General features: G+C 44.3%; 1 protein-coding gene across 3 annotated transcripts in view; it reads right to left on the bottom strand.

The window, feature by feature from the left end:
* Positions 1-20152, bottom strand: part of LOC147443191 (downstream neighbor of Son) — a 31639-nt gene extending 11487 nt beyond the window's left edge. For 2 of the 3 annotated variants that reach the window (XM_086529096.1, XM_086529097.1), the window contains exons 1-11: positions 20020-20152; positions 19550-19780; positions 19390-19448; positions 19185-19320; positions 18993-19093; positions 18708-18873; positions 18382-18599; positions 6355-6590; positions 6156-6251; positions 5956-6077; positions 5776-5874 (exon numbers count right to left, since the gene is read on the bottom strand). In XM_086529096.1, coding sequence (XP_086385222.1) covers positions 5776-5874; positions 5956-6077; positions 6156-6251; positions 6355-6590; positions 18382-18599; positions 18708-18873; positions 18993-19093; positions 19185-19320; positions 19390-19448; positions 19550-19639 — 1323 coding nt within the window. In that variant the 5' untranslated portion in view covers positions 19640-19780; positions 20020-20152. The remainder of the gene's footprint in view (positions 1-5775; positions 5875-5955; positions 6078-6155; positions 6252-6354; positions 6591-18381; positions 18600-18707; positions 18874-18992; positions 19094-19184; positions 19321-19389; positions 19449-19549; positions 19781-20019) is intronic. The other variant, XM_086529098.1, reaches the window with a different exon arrangement.
* Positions 20153-20354: the final 202 nt, after the last annotated feature.

The following is a 20354-nucleotide window of genomic DNA, read 5'->3' as shown; positions in this document are numbered from 1 at the left end:
GTTTGGGGCCAATACTCTCTAGGGTGGAATTCCGCCACTCCATGTCGCATGTCGTCTCTCTCTCTCTCTCTCTCAATTCAGTTGTTATTGAAGTGCTAAAAGTTTGTTCAGTCTGTTATTTGTGTCCATCTTGTGACATTCCCATATGAAGTATCTCCTCTTGAAGCTCCTGCATCGTGTTGATGTGATCCTCCAAGGAAGAGTGCTTCGCATCCAAGGTCCTCAACTGCACCTCGAGGGCTATCCAGTTCATTGGAGAAACTAGATCATAAAGGAAAGAAAGCCGATCCCAAATCAACTTCGCATCTTTCATTAGCCATATATAGCCAATGACCGATGGTGTACTTTTGAAAGTTGTTGGAGACAAAACCTCCAAGCTCGTAAGAGTCAAAGACCGTGTAATGTGCAGCGGAAGTGAATGATGGTGTACGGCTCAGGATGAGTGATCAATGGGTGCTTAAGGTTCCTTTTACTGACGCAAAGGGAGAGCCTTCCTTGACTTAATGAGAGAATGTGCAATGACCAAAACACGAGTGACATGCAAACTGTGAGTGAGAGTGCAAGAGAGTGCTAGAGAGAGAGAGAGAGAGAGAGAGAGAGAGAGAGAGAGAGAGAGAGAGAGAGTGCTAAAGAGAGAGAGAGAGAGAGAGAGAGACAACACCAGATGGGGTCCCAAACCCCCCTCTGGAAAGAAAGGAAAGAAAGCCGATCCCAAATCAACTTCGCATCTTTCATTAGCCATATATAGCCAATGACCGATGGTGTACATCATAAAGGAAAGAAAGCCGATCCCAAATCAACTTCGCATCTTTCATTAGCCATATATAGCCAATGACCGATGGTGTACTTTTGAAAGTTGTTGGAGACAAAACCTCCAAGCTCGTAAGAGTCAAAGACCGTGTAATGTGCAGCGGAAGTGAATGATGGTGTACGGCTCAGGATGAGTGATCAATGGGTGCTTAAGGTTCCTTTTACTGACGCAAAGGGAGAGCCTTCCTTGACTTAATGAGAGAATGTGCAATGACCAAAACACGAGTGACATGCAAACTGTGAGTGAGAGTGCAAGAGAGTGCTAGAGAGAGAGAGAGAGAGAGAGAGAGAGAGAGAGAGAGTGCTAAAGAGAGAGAGAGAGAGAGAGAGAGAGAGACAACACCAGATGGGGTCCCAAACCCCCCTCCAAGGGCCCCCCCCTCTATTGCTTTCCTCTATTGCTAGAGGAGTATTGCTTTAGATTGCACAAAAGTCTGGTACAATGCTTCTAGATGTTGTGGTACTTGACGACGATGAAGTCGACGATGACGGCGGCAAAGGCTGAGGCTGAAAATGGGAAAACATTAACAGATGCTGGCTGAATCTGCGCGCTGTCCTAGGGCTGAAATCTGCAATTGACGGCGATGACGACACGGACGACGGCGACGGCGAGGCTATGCTGATTGTCGATGTGGCTGAAAAAAAACTGGACCGATTGGCTGAATTCTGAAGCGCTGGCTGAATTCTGAAACGCTGGCAGAAAACTGCAGCATTTGCAGAATCTGGCGCTACGAGACTGTCACAGACAGCGAGGCACCACGAGGTATAGCTGAGAATGGAAACGCTGGCTGATCCAGGCAAAAACGCTGAAATTAAAGCTACCCCAAACGCTGGCTGAATTATGAGAAAACGTTGGCTTTGCTACACGTCTGCACTTGTACATTGATGCCCTGCTTTGTCTTCTGCCTATATACTTCCTTAGAGTTGGGTCGAGCAACCTTTAGGCTTTAGGAGAAGTCCACAATTGACTTTTAATTCATTAAGTGAAAAGTCACTTATAAGGTAAGTGCTTAATAGGTGGTTCACGTGCAATTATGAAATTGGGTTCATACGGGTAATGCTCATGCTTGTGGGTACTCATGCTATGGGCTGTGCAATCAAAGGGTTTGCAGCTACTCTAAGTGCCTCAACATGCACGGCTTGCCCACGGGCTCACAAAGGTGCCAAAACACTTCCTAAGCTTCCTAGGACCTAAACCCTAGAAATAGGAATAGCTTGTCCACATACACATAGATTTAGATGTGCACGTGATAGACCACCATCATGATGGCTTTCCAAATGGTATAGTTGTCTCCATTCAATTGCGGATCGGAGGGAAAGGTAAGAAATGTAGGTATTTTGATTGGTTGATAACCCAAGGTGGAACCATACGTGTTGTACGGTACGTGGAAGTATGTACTGTACGTAGTCCCGTATGGGTAATTTTTTTATGTACGGAAAAATACGTGGCATTGGTAAAAAAGAATAGAAACCACAAAAATAACTGTCAGTTTCAGAGACAAAGCTATAGAATTTGTCAATTTGATGTTTTACAACTTTGATTATGTCTAAATTCTATATACAACAGCTAGAGACTCGAGCGAATACAAACGGATGAAAAAATCCCCAAATTTTTTTTTAATGAAAATGATGCACATACGGTACGATCCGTACGTACAGAATACGTTGTGTACGGAACGTCTGTACGGATCCGTACCATACGTACGTATTGGTCCTACCTTGTGATAACCTACGCCGGAATAGAACTCGGACCAATCGCCCTGTTCTTCATTGACGGTGGTGTCACCGTCAATGAAGAATGCGGTGACACCATCGGCAGCGGTTGTGTCACCGCCGCTACACCACCGCCGCCGATCCCATCCTCATGGTTTCTTTCGTCACCAAGGGTTAAATATGTTTCAGAATCATCACTCTTCTCCATGGTGTTGGAGAATCTAGACATGTGATAAGCATAGTGACATAAAAACCCGTTTCAGCCCTCTGAAACGGCGAAACGTGCGAAACGAGTTGATTTTTTCTTTTTTGCCCCCTTTTGACCAGTTAACCTCAAACCACCCGTGCGGAGATTTTTTAAGCTATGCACAAAGGCAGCCTCAAAAAAATGATAAATTTTTTTACCCTCACGCACATCGAATAATGTCTCTCTCTCTCTCTCTCTCTCTCTCTCTCTCTCTCTCTCTCTCTCTCTCTCTCTCTCTCTCTCTCTCAACCTTACACGTCAACATGGCCTCCTCGTCTTTACCTCCACGTTGTTGCAGCTGGCTGCCGACTTACCTTGTTCACACGTGACTCAAGTCTCACATCTAGATTTTGGTATTTCATGTCTTTACAGATGAATTTGTATTCAATATATAATTATACGAACATACATATAAAACGAAACCTGTGTTTCGCTTTCTTTGAGCTCTGAAACAAAACGTTTCAGAAACCTCAAAACCCCGAAACGCACGAAACCCCGAAACGTTTCATGTCACACTGGTGATAAGGCTAGGTCAAGGGTAGAAGGTAAAAATCTACAAGTCTGCCCACTACATTCGAAATCAGCCCCAAAGGAGTGAAAACACAGAAAAAACAACCAACTGTCTCTTTTCGTCGCAAAAAAACCAGCACCACCAACTCGCACAAATCACCAATCCGATTCAAGAGCACGCCGTGGCTTTGATACCATGTCAAAGGTGCAACGGAAAAGGGTGAATCGGAGGAGAAACTCGTCTGCAACCACAAGCAAAACGCCTCTCAGTGACGGGCAGCCAATAGAGCACGTATCTATCGTGATGGATCTCCTCGCTGTCAAGGTACTAGAGCGTACCGCCCACTGAACGGGCATTGGATCTCACCAAGTACGGAGCCAGCCAGAAAACCCCACGATCCCAATAAATTGCTAAAATGGCTAATAAATAAGTAAACTCACTAAAAGTGCCTTGGGACACATATTTATTATTTAGTAGCACAACTGCAGAAGACTCAAGACTGTGACCGCAGGAAACCCTAGGAACGGGGGTCCCGCCTCAGAACAGGTACGTCTACCTCAACTACGGCCGAGCTCAGCCACAAAATAGCCCCCACTCCCTAATCTACTCCTAGGAGACATCGGAGCTACCACCGGATAGGAAAATGAACTCTAACAAGAGAGCCAATAGAGACTCCGGTCAGTCAAACCAGAGACAAAAGACTAGCAAGCCTGAGGAGTGGCAGCATGATTTCGCTCTTCATTCTCAATCCACTCACAAGGGGGTAGGGGATAGGTTCACTCACCTTTGAGTAGCAGCACCATGCTTTTGCTCTTCATCATGGTTCTTGATCCACTCACAAGGGGGTAGGGGATAGGTTAACTCACAAGTTCTTTGAGGTAACCCGACCCCGTCATTTTCGGTCAAGTGTAAGCAGCATGCAAGCTCAAACTGCAGGATGGCTCTATGACAATGGAGCCTACAGAGATTAGAGAGAGCTAAAGATCCCCTTTCCGCCAAGATGCCTTCCGTGAGCAAGGGTGCTTATAGGGCTGAGGTGTGCGCTCGCATTACACAATTATCCCCAAGGCTCTTGTGCAATGCATGACATACGACAAGGCAGCTGATTAGAATTCGCAACTCAGCCTACAAGATTCTTACGAAGGCTCTGATTTTTAAAGTCCAGCCACTCCTTGGATATCTAAACCATGCTACACACACAAGATTTATCAAGGAACAAAGCATCCTTGACAACATCTTTGCTTTTTGGGAGGCCGTTGCTTTAGCCCACATGCCGGATGAGGATCCAGCAATTCTACTTTACTTTGAGAAACCTATGATCATGATAATTGGATCTTTCTCAAGGGGACCATCCTAATGATGTGATTGTTAGTGTTGAATTCAAGGTGTCACAGCACTATACAGTACTGCTCACAGCCAGGTTAGCAAGAGGACAGGTAAGTTATTTTTTAATTTTTGCACTCCCGATGCATACATCTGCAGCCACTTTACGGTGGATATATATTTTGGTGTATTTTATAACACTCAGATGATATAGACACTAGTCGCAATTTTGTAATTGCTTTTATCTGCAAGAACTTGTATATGGTTGTCTTATAGGCCAGTTCTCTTTGGTCTACGAGACATGAATAAAATCAATCTTTGTTTCTTTCTTTCAAGCTGGCACTCCACCATGGAAGGGACTCTTGAGAAAGCACACAGCTCCACCTCTAGCTACTAGAACCTCCTATGCAAGCTGCCTCTCTTTGGGGGTTCTGCAAGTAGCCTGGTCCCACCCACCTCGGATGGTCTCTCTTCTTTGACAAACCATGACCTGCTCTGTACTGCATGTCTCCATCTCTCAGACTTGCCTTGAATCTGTCCATCTTTGTGCACGGCTATGCTGGCTCTCACTCACCCTTTCTCTCTCGACACTACATGTAGAACTGTAATGAGTCTGTCATGGCCACGAGGATCAGCCTCTACTCTGACAAATTAAAGTTAGCATTGCTATACCTAATAAAGGTATTGATGAAACCATAGAGATGAAGAACAGAATATTGAATAAATCATCAGATATGCAATCCACCAGAAGAATGGCAACAACAAATAGGAAAAGAAACTGCCTCCAGAATAATGCGAGCAGCAGTAAGCTTCATAGTCAAACACAATTACTCGTCTAGAAAGAGGACAATATTGCTTTGACTGGACCATGATCCTCTAAAACATCTGAATGAAGTATAGCACCGTGCTTAATACTCAGATAAAAACCCACCAGAAGAATGGAAACAATGAATAACCCAACTACCTCCTAGATTATGCAAGCAGCAATGAGCTCCATTACCAAAAATGCTATTAATGCCTACAGAGAGGAGATTGTTGCTTTCAGGCAACCAAGAGAAACCAGTGTTTGCCCAATCTAGATTCCCCACCATTCCCAAAACCTTTGCTCAATATAAGATTGAAACAGTTTCAACCATATGAAGAAGGGCTGACTGATAATGTTTTGACAGACCTGCCCAGGATGAGATTTCTCAAACTCTGTTAGCTCTTGGATCTCCTCAATTGATGTAGCCACTTTAGTCAAGCACAAAGGCATTGTGAAAGCAATATCCTGTACCACAACCACCAACAATGCAACTTAACAACACATCTGGTTTTTTTCTGAAACAAAAGCTGCATGGCGGTCACTGACTTGCTCTTGAAGGAGTGCACGAAGTCCTCTAGTAGATCTTGAGATGTAGGCACTGGATTCCTTTTTGGTTCTTTTGAGAATTTCTCCTCCAATAAACATAGCAATAAATTGTTGAGTTGAAACTGCACAGCAAGACTTGGTATTGATAGCGGGTCACCTGGTAATTCCATATTTAAAATTAATTCGTGGTTGGTTCTCACAGTAAAATAGGTCGCACTCTCCATCTCTAAACATATAATAGAGAGAGCGAAAAGAATCTTCCCATGCCAGTTGCCTTTTTGATAAGAAGTCTCTCTCTGTCCACATTTCAAAACTCATTCAGATGACTGCATTTAGGCACATGTCACAGGAATTGCACATTCATGTAGCCAGGGAATATTCACATCAGTTAGGACTTACCAGAGGTACCACCATGAGCTGCAGATGATGCCAAAGCAGATAATACCGACGAAGGAAGAACACATTGAGGATGGATCCATGAATGCAAAGCTTCAGCAAAAGCAGCTTCCACTTTATTTCCCAGGAAATCCCCAGGTCTTGCGTCATTTTGAGCATCATGTTCTCCCTGACCTTGGCTTGCACTCAGAAATCTCTTCATTCCTGTGCATAGATCTTTGTTTGTGATTCTTTCAAACCTGTCACATTTGGAGGCACATGAAGAAGAAGACGAGTCCTTCAAAACAACACATGTTGACACTTATGACAGATAAAAGCTGGAAAGAGCTAAATTCATGAGCTCAACACTAACTGTTGCAGTCACATTTCAAACAGATAATTGTGATGGATGTTCTAGATCCAACATACACACAACTGCATGTGCTCTGCTGAGTCCCCTCTCTGGTTTGGGCTCCCCTTAGTAGCCCCCCACCAAAGAAGAAAAGAAAAAAATCCCTGGCTGCCTTCTATTTGAGATTCAAACTCAATGCCCACTGACAACAATACAAAGGGTCATAGTCACAAGAAAACTCCCACAAAGACATTTCCATTCCCGTTCCATAATGACAACAAAGATTGTGAAGGAAATATCTATAGACTAGATTCCTTCCAGAACACACCATAGTTGAAGTAATTGAAACCGTACTTGTATGGTTAGTGTCAAAGGTGCAGCGGAAAAAAAAGGGTGAATCGGGTGATGATCTTGTCTGCAACCGCAAGCAAATCTCCTCTCTAGACTAGGCAGCCAATGGATCTCGGATTTATCGCGAAAGATCTCCATGGAATTGTCCTCCAATCGCGTACCACCCACCAAATGGGCACAAGGGGACAATCTACAATGCAACATGCACACAAGGGAGGGAAAGCAATGGAAATATGGTGCTAGAGAAAAAGGTGAGATTGCTGGAGCAAAACGTCACAGAGAGAAATGAAATGAAATGAAATGTTATATCAAACGTCTTCAAAGGGCCAAACTGATACAATCTTGGTGGATCTAATACAATGTCTGGGTACAGAAATAAAATGAAGTAAAGTGAAAAACTAAAATCTTAACTGCTAGATGTGAACTAAGCAGCTAGTTGGAACTATGTAGAATATGAGTAGGGGGGTGAAAGTAGTGATTGGGGGCTAATACAACACAATGTGGGTGTGCGTGTGGGAATATAATGGGTGAGAGCTGATACAACATGAGCAGGATGAACAATCCTCAAAAGAACTAAATCATATGAGATCCATCATTAGTCGTTGGCGGATCTCATCAATCTCCTCCATGGTCAATAGTCTGGCCGGGCGTCGTGCCTGTCGGGCCGAATTGATTTGAATCCTCTGATGTAGCCTCCATCGATGCTTTGTAGTCCTCCGTAGTGGTGGGCGTCTAGATCTCCCTAGCTCGGTCGCTCGGTCGCTCGACGTGCCTCTGGTGTGAGGAGAATGTGAGCTCTTATGTGGTAGTTGCACCTCTGGCTGCCCAATGTCCACTCTAAAGAAGTCTGTGATCTGTCTCTGAGACTGGCTAGCCTCTCCTCTCATCAGGCTCTCTATGTTTGCGCAGCTCGAGCAAAAACAAACCCACTTTGATCCTCATACCCCATGACTCTAGAGAGAGAGAGAAAGAGGTAAAAAAAAATATGAAAATGTTATATTAACGTCTTCAAAAGGCCAAAGTGACCTATGAGACCAGAAGGTTACAATATGGTGGATCTGATACAAAGTCAGAGTAGCAAAAGTAACAAAATGACAAAATAAAAATACTATGCTATGAAATCCTAAACTGCTAGGTGTGAACTAACTAAGCAGCTAGCTGGGATAGCTAAATCACGAGAGAGAGAGAGAGAGAGAGAGAGAGAGAGAGAGAGAGAGAGAGAGAGAGAGATGAAATGAAATGATATATTAACGTCTTCAAAAGGCCAAAATGACCTATGAGATCAATCCGTTACAAACTTGTGAATCGAGTACCGTGTCTGGGTACAAAAAAAGAAATACTAAAATGAATCTAGAAGTGCTACTAGCTCGAACTGTGTGAGGTATGTGAAATCCCTCATACAATGGGTGCCAAATACAAGAGACAGATACAATGGGTGATGGATCCATCCTTGTCGAGACAGTATGGCTCGAAACCTCTATTGTGGTCTCCATCGATGTTGGAAGCTCCTCTCCTCGGTCATGGGCGTCTCGATCTCCCTAGTTTCAATGCTGGTGTGAGTATGACCTGAGCTTTGCAATGGTGGCTGCTCCTCTATCTGTCAAGTGTTTGGTGTGAAGAAATCAATAATCTGTCTCTGGGAATGTCTCTCTCCAGATCTCCTCAGTAAACTATCTATGTCTGTGTAACTCAAGTAGATGCAGGCCAACACATCTCTGGTCCTGATAGCTCATGACTCTCGAGAAGGGTCCGAAGCCTTCTCTGAATAGACAGTGGAAGCGACCCCGTATCTCGTAATACACTACGCACTGACATATATAATGTGTCTCCGTCTTTGGCTCTGTATGGCTGCTAGCTGCTAGTATCCCACTGAATCTACCAGTCTCGATATCGAGCTGGTGTGAAGATGTCCGTATCTGACCAATGGCACACCGTAACCCATGAGGTAGATGTGTATCCATATAGCTGGGACGAATCACAAACCCATCCCATGTGAGTTGAAGAAGATGCTCTTTATAGAAAGCCATCTTCGTGCTCAACTCCTGTGTCGGCTCTATCCATGTCCTCTTAGTGTCCAACTGGGTCACGACCTAGCGAATGAGTCTAGTAATCTCCACCCGTGTAAGAGACAACGATGGTGCATCAAGGGAGTACTAGAAGGGAGGCAAGTTGCCCATGCTGAAGCCATATATCTGGAACCATGATGACATCTATGCATACCAACATGATGTGTCTCTTGTAAAGCTAATTGTCTGGACGACTCAAGGGCCAGTTTGGCATATCTATCTTTGGTATATCCCATAAGTTGTGCATAAAGGAGACTGATCTGGTAAGCGCCTCTATCTCCATAGGGGGGGGGTGCTAACTCAGCTAGAGAGAGAATGAAATGGAATATATATTAACGTCTACAAAAGGCCAAAATGACCTATGAGACCAACAAGGTACAAACTGGTGAATCTAATACAAAGTCTGTGTACTAAAAGAAAGACTAACACTCGTGAGAGAAAAGAGCTAAAGAGAGGGTGTCGGGCTGCACACAAACAGTAGAGAGAGAAAAATAGACCATTTGTAAATCAAGAAAGATGGCAAGCAACCTTTGTTTGTAAGCACCTATGGTTATTGATGTCTAGAGTACACGTAGCCTTGTGCTCTAAGCGCGATGAAGAGCATCAATGTTCAAATGGACAAACCTAATGCCATAAATCACTTGTGGGAGTACCAATCACTAAAAAAAGAGCATGGAGCCTGTAGAGATAGTGCTCCACCGTGCCCCCTCTAACCAGTCTTGATCCCAAATGGAGACCACATCCTCTATGCAAATCAGATCCATGCCTAACTCACACACCAACTTTGGAGCATAAACCCCGGAGGTATGCATACACTCTCGCCCTTCATTCCTCTCACATCGGGAGCGTAATTCAGCCCTAGATCTACCCCTTGGTGGCCATCCGCAATCCCACATCGAGAAGGATCCAAAGGTGCATCAAATCAGCCCCGGAGGTGCCACCTCTTGAGGAATTACCGCTCTTGGAAAATTGCCCTATCCAAAGATTTGATAAATAAGTAAAAATAAATACCCAAAGCAAAAATAAATTTGGGATCACATTGGGCCATTCACTTGAGATGCTGTAAATTTAACACCGTCTCTGCACCTCATAGTGGACATATGTAGGTAGACCAACTTGATGAAGAAACTTGAGCAGTTGATCACTCTACTGGGGAAACACCTCAGTTATGCTACCACCAACTTTTTACCTAAGAAGAATGCCATCTTGAGCATGTTTGCCTCACAAAAAATTGACCTGTAGACTACAATACGTCCAAGAATCCCCATTGGTGAACTGTGAACACATCACGTCCATACATTCCTAGACAATGAACTTTTGGAAGACATCATGTCCATAATCGGGCCCACAACGATGTATTGTTTGCAGGCCTATAGGTCGCCTTGGTTCCTTGTCAGATGCATGTGCCTTGAACTCTGACGCACAGATTCAAACATTGATCACTTGAACTCCAACACATGGGTCCAAATTATGTATAGGTAGCATCTTTTGCCCCTCTTTGCCACTCACAAGCCTCTATCTGGCTAAAGATAGTTGCGGCCACTACCATCGAGCTAGAATTTGGCACTTGGCCACTGTGGCCGCTGCTACGTGTGCCATGCCGGATTCCTGAGTCAAATCTTTATCACTCCTATTTCTGTCAAACTTGCCTTTGCCTTTGTCCTCTTGTGAGCTCTTGCATTTGCCTTTGGCTTCACATTCTCGAGCCAAACAAAGAATCTTCTCGTATTTATAACAGCTCTCGAACCTCGTGGCACTCGCCCGACCATCCTCGTCAAGCTTGCCTTGAACTTTATTCTTTTACGAGATTCAAACCTTGCCTTGGGTGTTAAATCACGAGGCAAATGGGTTTCCAGATCCCTTGAGAACGTAGTATGTGCCGAGGCCACTAATTGAGTACTAGTCGTTCCACTTTCCATAGCCATTTGTTGGTGTTGGTCATTCGAGGATAAAATTTCATTATGGTCCACCTTTGCTGATGGGGGGCCGCCTTTGCCTTTGTTGCAAAAAACAATGCCCTTTGGGCCTCTAAGAACGCCTTCTTGGAGTGGCCCTTCACTGGCTAGCAGTTGATATTGGTTCACCTTTACCAATAGTGGCATCATGGGAGCAAGTCTCCGAGACTTGGCACAAACTTGGCAATGGCAAATAGTCCCTAAGGCGCCTAGCATATCAAAACACTAGCCCAAAGGTGTCCCTAACCACCACATTTTAGACATGCTTTTCAAAATGCCACAGAAAACAAGGCTTGGTAGCTTTGCCTTTGCACCAACATTTCAAAGCGTTGTCCTCAACAAGCCCAATATTTCCCTAGCGTTCTAAATGCTACAGAAAAACTATAGCTGGCTGTAGAGCAACGTCTCAAAATGCAGCTCCTCTTTGGCAACAAAGCCAAACAATTCTCAGACAATGTCTCCATATGCAAGGGATTTTCGAAGTAGTTTTTCAACATTGTTTCAATATGCAAGGGTTTTTGGAAGCAGTTTTCCGACAACGTCTTAAAATGCCACTAAAAAGGGGCATCGAACTTTGGGTGCCAATGCATCTAGAAGCGGAACTTCACCACTTTGTGTTGACACCTCTCTCTCTCTCTCTCTCTCTCTCTCTCTCTCTCTCTCTCTCTCTCTCTCTCTCTCTCTCAAGTTCTGTTGTTCAAGTTTCTCGCCTGTGTTGCTATTGATTTCTCGCTTAGAGTGTCCAAGCTTGTTACAGCCGTATCAGAGCCTAGATTCTTCTTCTCCAACGAAGGATCCAATCCATGTTCTACAACACATGGATTCTAGCAATGAATCCGAGAGAGAGGACGATGTTCCACCGACTATTTGACTCCGAGAAGATGAAGAGCACTCCAACCCCAAAGAGGGAACCGAGATAGCTAACGGAGATTCCAACAAGAGCAAGCCTGCTACTACCAAGGAATCAGGAGAAGATCAGTGCAAGTTTCCAGTGGGAGATTTTGGCAAGACGAAGTACTGACGTAAATTGCAGGTTGACGTCTGTGCCAAAAGAATGATCAAGTACTCCAAGGACCTGAAATACACGCAGTATTTCAACAATCACTTGCTAGACGAGATTCACTCTTGATGGCGAGATGTCATCCACTCACCTCTCAAATTGGCCATGAAGACAAGCAAAGATGGGTGCAAAAAAGCAAAAATTGTACTCGCAAGAAGAGTTTGACGATGCTCTTGAATCGAAAGTCAATCAGTTAATGAAAAGCAAAAAACACTTTTGGAAGAAAAGCAAATTAGAGGATTACCTCGGCTACCTAGGCTGGAAATCAACTTTCAAGGAGGGTAGTGAATCCAAGAAGCATGTTCACTTCCAGGATGACCTCAGTTTTGTTAAAGTTACAACATCTCAAGTGAATGACCCAATGTGATCCCAATATTTATTTTGGCTTTAGATATTTATTTTTACTTATTTGTCAAAGTTTTGTGTAGGAAAATTTGCCAAGGCTAGTATATAAAGAGCCCTCATCTCCCATTGTAAAATCATCTATTTCATTGTCCAATTTTTTGGTTCACATCTCTCTCTCTCTCTCTCTCTCTCTCTCTCTCTCTCTCTCTCTCTCTCTCTCTCTCTCTCTCTCTCTCTCTCTGTGTGTGTGTGTGTGTGTGTGTGTGTGTGTGTGTGTTACGTGACACATCCAACCCTATGTGTCCGTGGACAAGCTGCAACATGACCAGGGTTCAATTCAGTCAAGTTAGTCTAGAATCGGAAGTGATCAGGCACTTTTGTGAGTCTGTTCACAGACCGTGCATGCCCAGACACTTAGATTAGATGCATATCCTCTGGTTACACACAGCATGACCATCAGATTCCAGTCAGATCCCATCAGTAGCATTTTTACAGTGCATAGACCTATTTTCCCTCTTTTTGACATTTTTCACTTATTTATTAAGTGACTTTTGTTGGAAACTGGGTAGGGCAATTTTGCTAAGATAATATATAAGCAAACCAAAGCTAGCACTTTTTGGTAGAAGAGGCAGCACGAGCACCTTGCTCAACAGGCAACTTCTCAACAGGACCAGAACAACATGGCCTAGCATTTTTGCAACAGCATCAAGCTAGCGTATTTTTGCAAGAAAGATCAGCCTTGGCGTTTTTGCATTGCAGAGCAGCTTCGGCATTAGCAACCACAGCAGAACCACTTCACGACAGCAAATCAGCCCTAGCGTTAGTAGATTTCCCCCAGCAACAGAATTCAGCCCTAGCGTTTTTGGAGCAGCAGGACCTCCAGCGCTTAGCAGTACCATCGCGACAGAACCAGCCCATAGACCAGCGTTTTCAGTTTTCAGCAATCAGTTTTCAGTTTTCAGCAATCAGTTTCCGCAGTAGAACTCCCAAACCTCGCAGATCTCACCTTCCCGTAGCAGATCCTCGCCGCACGGTCAGATCCCGCGAAGTTTGCAAATTCAGCCCGGAAAACGCAGTATTCAGCGTCTGCGTTTTCAGCGCGTCGTCGTCGTACCGTCGTCATCGACATCATCACCGACATAGAGTCAGAATTCAGCAAATAAAGATTTGCAGATTTCAGCCCTCAGCATTTTCAAATTTCAACCCTTCTCGTCGTCGTCCTCATCGTCGGCAAGTCCAAGCATTGTAGAGATTTGTGCAATCATAAGTAGACCGCTCTCGCCATAGAGAGTGGGGCCTTTGGAGGAGGGTTTGACAACATTCTGGTGTCGTATTCTTCTCTCTCTATCTCTCAGTCTCATACACTTTCACCCACAGTGTCCATTCACTTTGTTTGTGTTCATTGCACTCTCATTAAGAACGGAAGGCTCTCCCTTCCATAAGAACAAGAGGAACCTTGAGCACAGTTCGGAGCACTCATCTTGAGCAAAGTTCAAACATTCATTCCGCTGCACCTAACATTGGTATCAAAGGTTTGGTAGTGTTCTGTATCACTCAAGGAAAGAACCACAAGAACCACATAATTTTTTTTTGCTTGATGCGATCGCACCAACCCAAGTTCGCTTGGGCTTGTCGATTCCTAATCATGTTTTTGAAGAGTGAGAGGAATCCCAGGAAAGAAGGGCTTGTCCAGCCTGCCCTTGTGCCTCTTTTTACTCATTGAGAGCGGACCGTGCACTTAGCGGCCGGCCAATCGACGTGAGGTGGGAAAAAGCAACCTTGGTGTGAGCGCAAGGCCGCCAAGGGGTGCGCCTGCATAAAAGAGCAGAACTCGGGCGAAGAGAAGATCCTTCTCTAACACAGATTGCAAGCGAAAGAACTCAAGAACCTCAAGACCCCCAAGAACCTCAAGACCCTCAAGAACCCAAGACTCCAAGAATCCAAGTTCCTCGTGAACTTAAGAACCCAAGACCACAAGAACCCACCAAAACCCACAACTTCAATGGATGGTCATCACTCGAAGCGGAATGGATACTTCGCTTGGAGGTGATGAGCATGAGAGAGGCGAAGAAGACTTTTCCCCACCGGGAGGTTTTTCCGACCCTCCCCCTTCCCCATCTACGCCAAGGATTGCACTGACTCCTATGGAGGAGTTGGATGTTTATGGACAACAAGTTAGAACGCGAAGAAAGAAAAGCAGAAAGAGAAGCCGTAGATCGTGAATACGAAGAAAGAGTGGCAGCCATAGAGCGTGAGCACGAGCAAGCACGCTTGGCAACCAAAGCAAGAGAAGCAAAGTTGGATCCCTAGAACAAAGAAAGACAAGCAGAATTTGATCGCGAGAACAAAGAAAAACAAGCAACAGTTGATCGCGAGAACAAAGAAAGACAAGCAACATTTGATCGCGAGAACAAAGCAAGACAAGCAATGAACGACCGACACATGGAAGAGATGTTGCGACTCTTTTCTAATGTGTAGGTGAAGATTGAAGAGATTCGGGAAAAGGAGACTCTCTTAGTCTCTTCTTCTCCCAAGCATGACACACAGGATTTGCATGATGATCATGATGTGATTTCTCACAAGCATGATGATTTGCAGGATAATGATGTGATTGTTCACAAGGATGATGGGTTAGTTGATACTTTCATTGCAGATTCGATCAATCACGAAGAACCGATCTTGACTCTCGAGTCGAGGTCCACAGAACCCCTCGATCAAACACGAAGAACCGATCTTGGCTCTCGAGCCTAGGTCCAAAGAACCCTCACAGGAAATATTATGTGTTTGCATGATTAGTCGGCACGCATTGAACGAGTGTTTCATTCGTGATCGTTTCCTGTATTTTAGTAAGCATCTGTATGTGATCCCTTTTCCTAGGCATAACATATTGTACGTTGAGCACGTTTCACTCATGAATGAGCACGAATGTATGCGGATTGTTCATGAAAAGCTGAAAAGTATGCATTCAAGGAAGTCACGTTCCATGTCTCTTCCTTGGCACGACACAGTTGTAGAAAGAGCACATGAAAGTATGAGCACCAAGCATGGCCATTTCCGTTGTGAATTGCCACAGTTGATTGCTTTAGATCAAAAGAGAAAGATTCAACATCATTGTTTGCGTGTGTGTGGTGAACGGTTTGGCACTCCGTCTCTTTGTTCATCTACATTGCATGCACAATCTTTGAGGAAGACAAGATTTTTTCCAGTCACTTTACATGGAATGGATATGTTCATGGTTTTGTGTTGGAAATGGTTTCAGGAATTTTCAACCATGGAGATTCTTGAAGAAGAAAGAAGCATGACTTTAGACGAAGTTGAAGCATTGAAGGAGCCACAGGAGACTTTGTGTCGCTTTCGGCGCGGCCCAAAGAAGCAAGCGTTGTAGACCTTTATGAAGTTCATGTATCGCACGACTCACACACCAGAATGGGGCGACGAAGAGTCCTTTCCAGGATTCCGGATGTTATTGGCGATCTCCCTCGACGCCATACAGTTCGATACCAGTACCTCACTTTGAAAAGGAGGGGATGTCACGTGACACATCCAACCCTATCTGTCCGTGGACAAGCTACAACATGACCAGGGTTCAATTCAATCAAGTCAGTCTAAAATAGGAAGTGATATGGCACTTTTGTGAGTCTGTTCATAGACCGTGTATGCCCAGACACTTAGATTAGATGCATATCCTCTGGTTGCACATGGCATGACCATCAAATTCCAATCAGATCCCATCATTATCATTTTTACAGTGCATAGACCTATTTTTCCTATTTTTGACATTTTTCACTTATTTATTAAGTGACTTTTGTTGGAAACTGGGTAGGGCAATTTTGCTAAGATAATATATAAGCAAACCAAAGCTAGCACTTTCTGACAGAAGAGGCAGCAAGAGCACCTTGCTCAACTAGCAACTTCTCAACAGGACTAGAACAGCATGGCCTAGCGTTTTTGCAACAGCATCAAGCTAGCGTTTTTTTGCTAGACAGATCAGCCTTGGTGTTTTTGCATTGCAAAGCAGCTTTGGCATTAGCAACCACAGCAGAACCACTTCACGACAGCAAATTAGCCCTAGCGTTATTAGATTTCCCCCAACAGCAGAATTCAGCCCTAGCGTTTTTGGAGCAGCAGGACCTCCAGCGCTTAGCAGTACCATCGCGACAGAACCAGCCCATAGACCAGCGTTTTCAGTTTTCAGCAATCAGTTTTCAGTTTTCAGCAATCAGTTTCCGCAGTAGAACTCCCAAACCTCGCAGATCTCACCTTCCCGTAGCAGATCCTCGCCGCACGGTCAGATCCCGCGAAGTTTGCAAATTCAGCCCGGAAAACGCAGTATTCAGCGTCTGCGTTTTCAGCGCGTCGTCGTCGTACCGTCGTCATCGACATCATCACCGACATAGAGTCAGAATTCAGCAAATAAAGATTTGCAGATTTCAGCCCTCAGCATTTTCAGATATCAACCCGTCTCGTCGTCGTCCTCATCGTCAGCAAGTCCAAGCATTGTAGAGATTTGTGCAATCATAAGTAGACCGCTCTCGCCATAGAGAGTGGGGCCTTCGGAGGAGGGTTTGACAACATTCTGGTGTCGTATTCTTCTCTCTCTATCTCTCAGTCTCATACACTTTCACCCAATGTCCATTCACTTTGTTTGTGTTCATTGCACTCTCATTAAGAACGGAAGGCTCTCCCTTCCATAAGAACAAGAGGAACCTTGAGCACAGTTCGGAGCACTCATCTTGAGCAAAGTTCAAACATTCATTCCGTTGCACCTCTCTCTCTCTCTCTCTCTCTCTCTCTCTCTCTCTCTCTCTCTCTCTCTCTCTCTCTCTCTCTCTCCGCATGGTCAACTTTGACATGGTATCAAAGCGGTAGTTTTTTTCTATATTACTTCACAAAGGTACAATAGCTAGGAGGACTCACGCTCAATTTCTGCAACTGGAATGCAAGATTGAGTCCCCCAAGGCCGTATTTAGAGGCCCTTGGCCTAAAAGCACGATACATAAAAAGCTCTGTTCCCAAAAGTTGCAAGGACCAAAAGCTTGCGTCAAGCTCCAGCTCCGCATTTTGCAGCCTATCCGTACAAAAGTCATGTCAGCAAGTCGTTCCGCATTTCGTGGGCGTCCATACAACTGGCCACGTCAACATGCTTACACAATTTGGGGGTTTTTCCACTAAGTTGGGCTTTATGTCCAACCTTCACTAATGGTCCTAGGGGAGGCCATTAGGTCCCATAGGCCCCACGTCCTCAAGTTGTGACTCATAATCAACGGCGATTACTTTTCTCTAAAGAAAAGGTATCTTACAAAGTGATGACGTGGCAATTCAAGACTCGACCAAACAACAGAGAGACAATTCATGCTGACATGGCATCTAAGTTTTTTCCAGCGATTCGCTAGCTGCTGATGTGGCAAGTCGGACCTTGTTTTGAGGGCATCAATTATTATAGCATTGACTTTATACACTTTTGTGCATTAGTATTTTATAGTAGTTCAACTTTTGTGCTTTTAGAGCTTGTAAAACACAACTATGGTTTTTTAATTGCTTTTTGAGGATTTCTTTGGACCCATGTCTTTGACTCTATGATGACTCCGAGGGAGAGAGTGACTCTTCGAGTTTGCAACATTGAACAAATAACGGAAGTCTTCCTAAATTCCTTTTCCCCTCTAAATTGTGATTGCTGACTGGAAAAAGGCAATGCTATGTTGCAGCACATATGTGAATTCTGCATAGCTTTGTGTGTGACACTTGCACCTACAGCAAAATTAAGGTCCAGTTGACTTCTCACTAAAAGTTGAGAAGGCAATACCAAGACCTAAGTAGCACACAGAAAGAATAATGAGGGGTAACAATCACTACAATAGAATAAGTGAATTTGGACTTTTGCAATATAAAGCAATGGGAAAGAAAAATGCTGAACCCACTGACCTTTCAAAGGAAGCTCTCGATGTAAAGCGTATACTGGTCTTCAGACTCAGATCCAAAGGAAGCTTATTTCCATGTATAAAAAGAGATGAGGGCTTATCTTGAGCCTTGCTCTTAGATGTAGAATGTAATTGTGGTGCCTTAGCAGCCAAGGGAGGTCCTGCTGTAAGTTCAGTCACAGTTGCGGCCCTTGCAGCAGACATTCCTTTGAAAGCTTTGGCCTGTACTACTTCACATTGAAGATTGTAATCAATAAGATGATGACAGGTGACGGCCAGCATGAAAGCAGAGCGATCAATAAGCACAGAGCACTCAAAGGAATGACCTACCATATCCACTGGCGGCCCTGAGCTATTCTCCTGCAACCTTGTAGATAACTGAGTGACATCTCGAAAAGTGCTGAAAGAGCTGGATTTATGCAGGTTTTGGGGATTTGTCTCTACCGTCGAAGCTTTTGCTCCTAAATTTGTATCATTGGACTCTTCTGCTCCCTTCCTGTAATTTCACACACCTCAATATTTCAAAGTGATTTGGCAGCTCATGTGATATTTCTATTGAAAGCTGCGAAGAAGAACTCTTGGGCAAAGAACTAGAACATCCTGATGAAAGCATACCAGTGGAACTTTGCCAAGGATCTGGCTCGATCAGCCACTGTACTTACACCTGCGTCTGGATTAACATGTTCAGAGCACCTCAGTGTGACATGAGGCATTTCCTGTCAACAAGAAGAGGAGCTTAAAAGGAGCTTAAAACATCTGAAATTTAGGTCAAAGATTGATGTTCATGCCAGAGATTAGTGGTCAAACCTTCTTCTCAGCTAGGAACCTGCTAGACCTATCACCTAGCTTTGTAACAGGATATATGTCTGGGACTCGAGTATCCACAAACCGTGGAGGCCTGAGAACATCCTGCTTTTGCAAAGCTTGGAGGAACTGATTGCTACTAGGAAAGAGAAAATATATTGTCAGGTGCAGTAAGTAAAACTTGACAGAAGGAAGAACATCAATTAACCTCTCTGATGAGCATGAAGCCTGATTCTGATCATTTTGCAACCGTTTTAATTGTTCAGACTGCAAAAAACATTAACAACCAATAAATTCTCAGTAAACTCAATGGAAGCCGAATGCTGTAAAGATGATAAAATGCAGGTGAAAAGCTCAAAAGTGCTTACTCTGAGTTCTGATGGAGTTTTGCGTTTGCTGCACATCTCACCAGAAAAATGAAGAGCTGGAGGTATAGAGCATATAGCAGCTTCAGCCATGCAGAAGGCCAAGAAAAAGATGCTAGATCTTTGTCGCAATTTGATGCCTTAGGAGAATTGCGCTGAGCATGTCGCTAGAGAAGCTTACAAGCGATCGTAGTCGGCACGAGCGCATAGTTTAGTACCAGCTTACTCCAAGATCTGCCATACTAGCAATTCGGTATGTTGAAGAAGAGAGATTTCATCTGAAGAGAAACTTTTCGTGCGCGCAGAGAGAGAGAGAGAGAGAGAGAGAGAGAGAGAGAGAGAGAGAGAGAGAGAGAGAGAGAGAGAGAGAGAGAGAGAGACGAATTTGCAGCAATTCACACAGAAAAAGGCGACTTTCCTCCAGTACCATGGCTGAGAAGAAAGCCCAGAAGAGAGAGAGCCTCTGCATGTACCTGGGAAACTCTCCGTGACACAGCCTGCCGGGGCATGCGACTCGCAGTTCAAATGGCAACCATCCCGATTCCCGCCTCTTCCTTCTAACATTTTGTATTCTGTGTCACTCGAATTGTGAGCATTGTGAGCTATCTAATTTTGCTGAAAGGAAATTTAAAATGATTAAGACCTTATTATTTCATACTAATTGTGAGCATTGGTGCTCTTTTCCTCGAGATCATCTTTGATGGTTGCCAACACCAGGCCAAATCCTCCAACTAAATTTGTGATGTCCACTAGTGACTGGTAAATATATTTATCCATAACTGATTGGTTCAGTGCACTGTGGACTTCC

This window comes from Adiantum capillus-veneris, chromosome 14 (assembly GCF_014529385.1).
Source record: "Adiantum capillus-veneris isolate H3 chromosome 14, ASM1452938v2, whole genome shotgun sequence".
NCBI classification, from domain to species: Eukaryota; Viridiplantae; Streptophyta; class Polypodiopsida; order Polypodiales; family Pteridaceae; genus Adiantum; species Adiantum capillus-veneris.
This window is presented reverse-complemented; position numbering and strand designations above follow the sequence as displayed.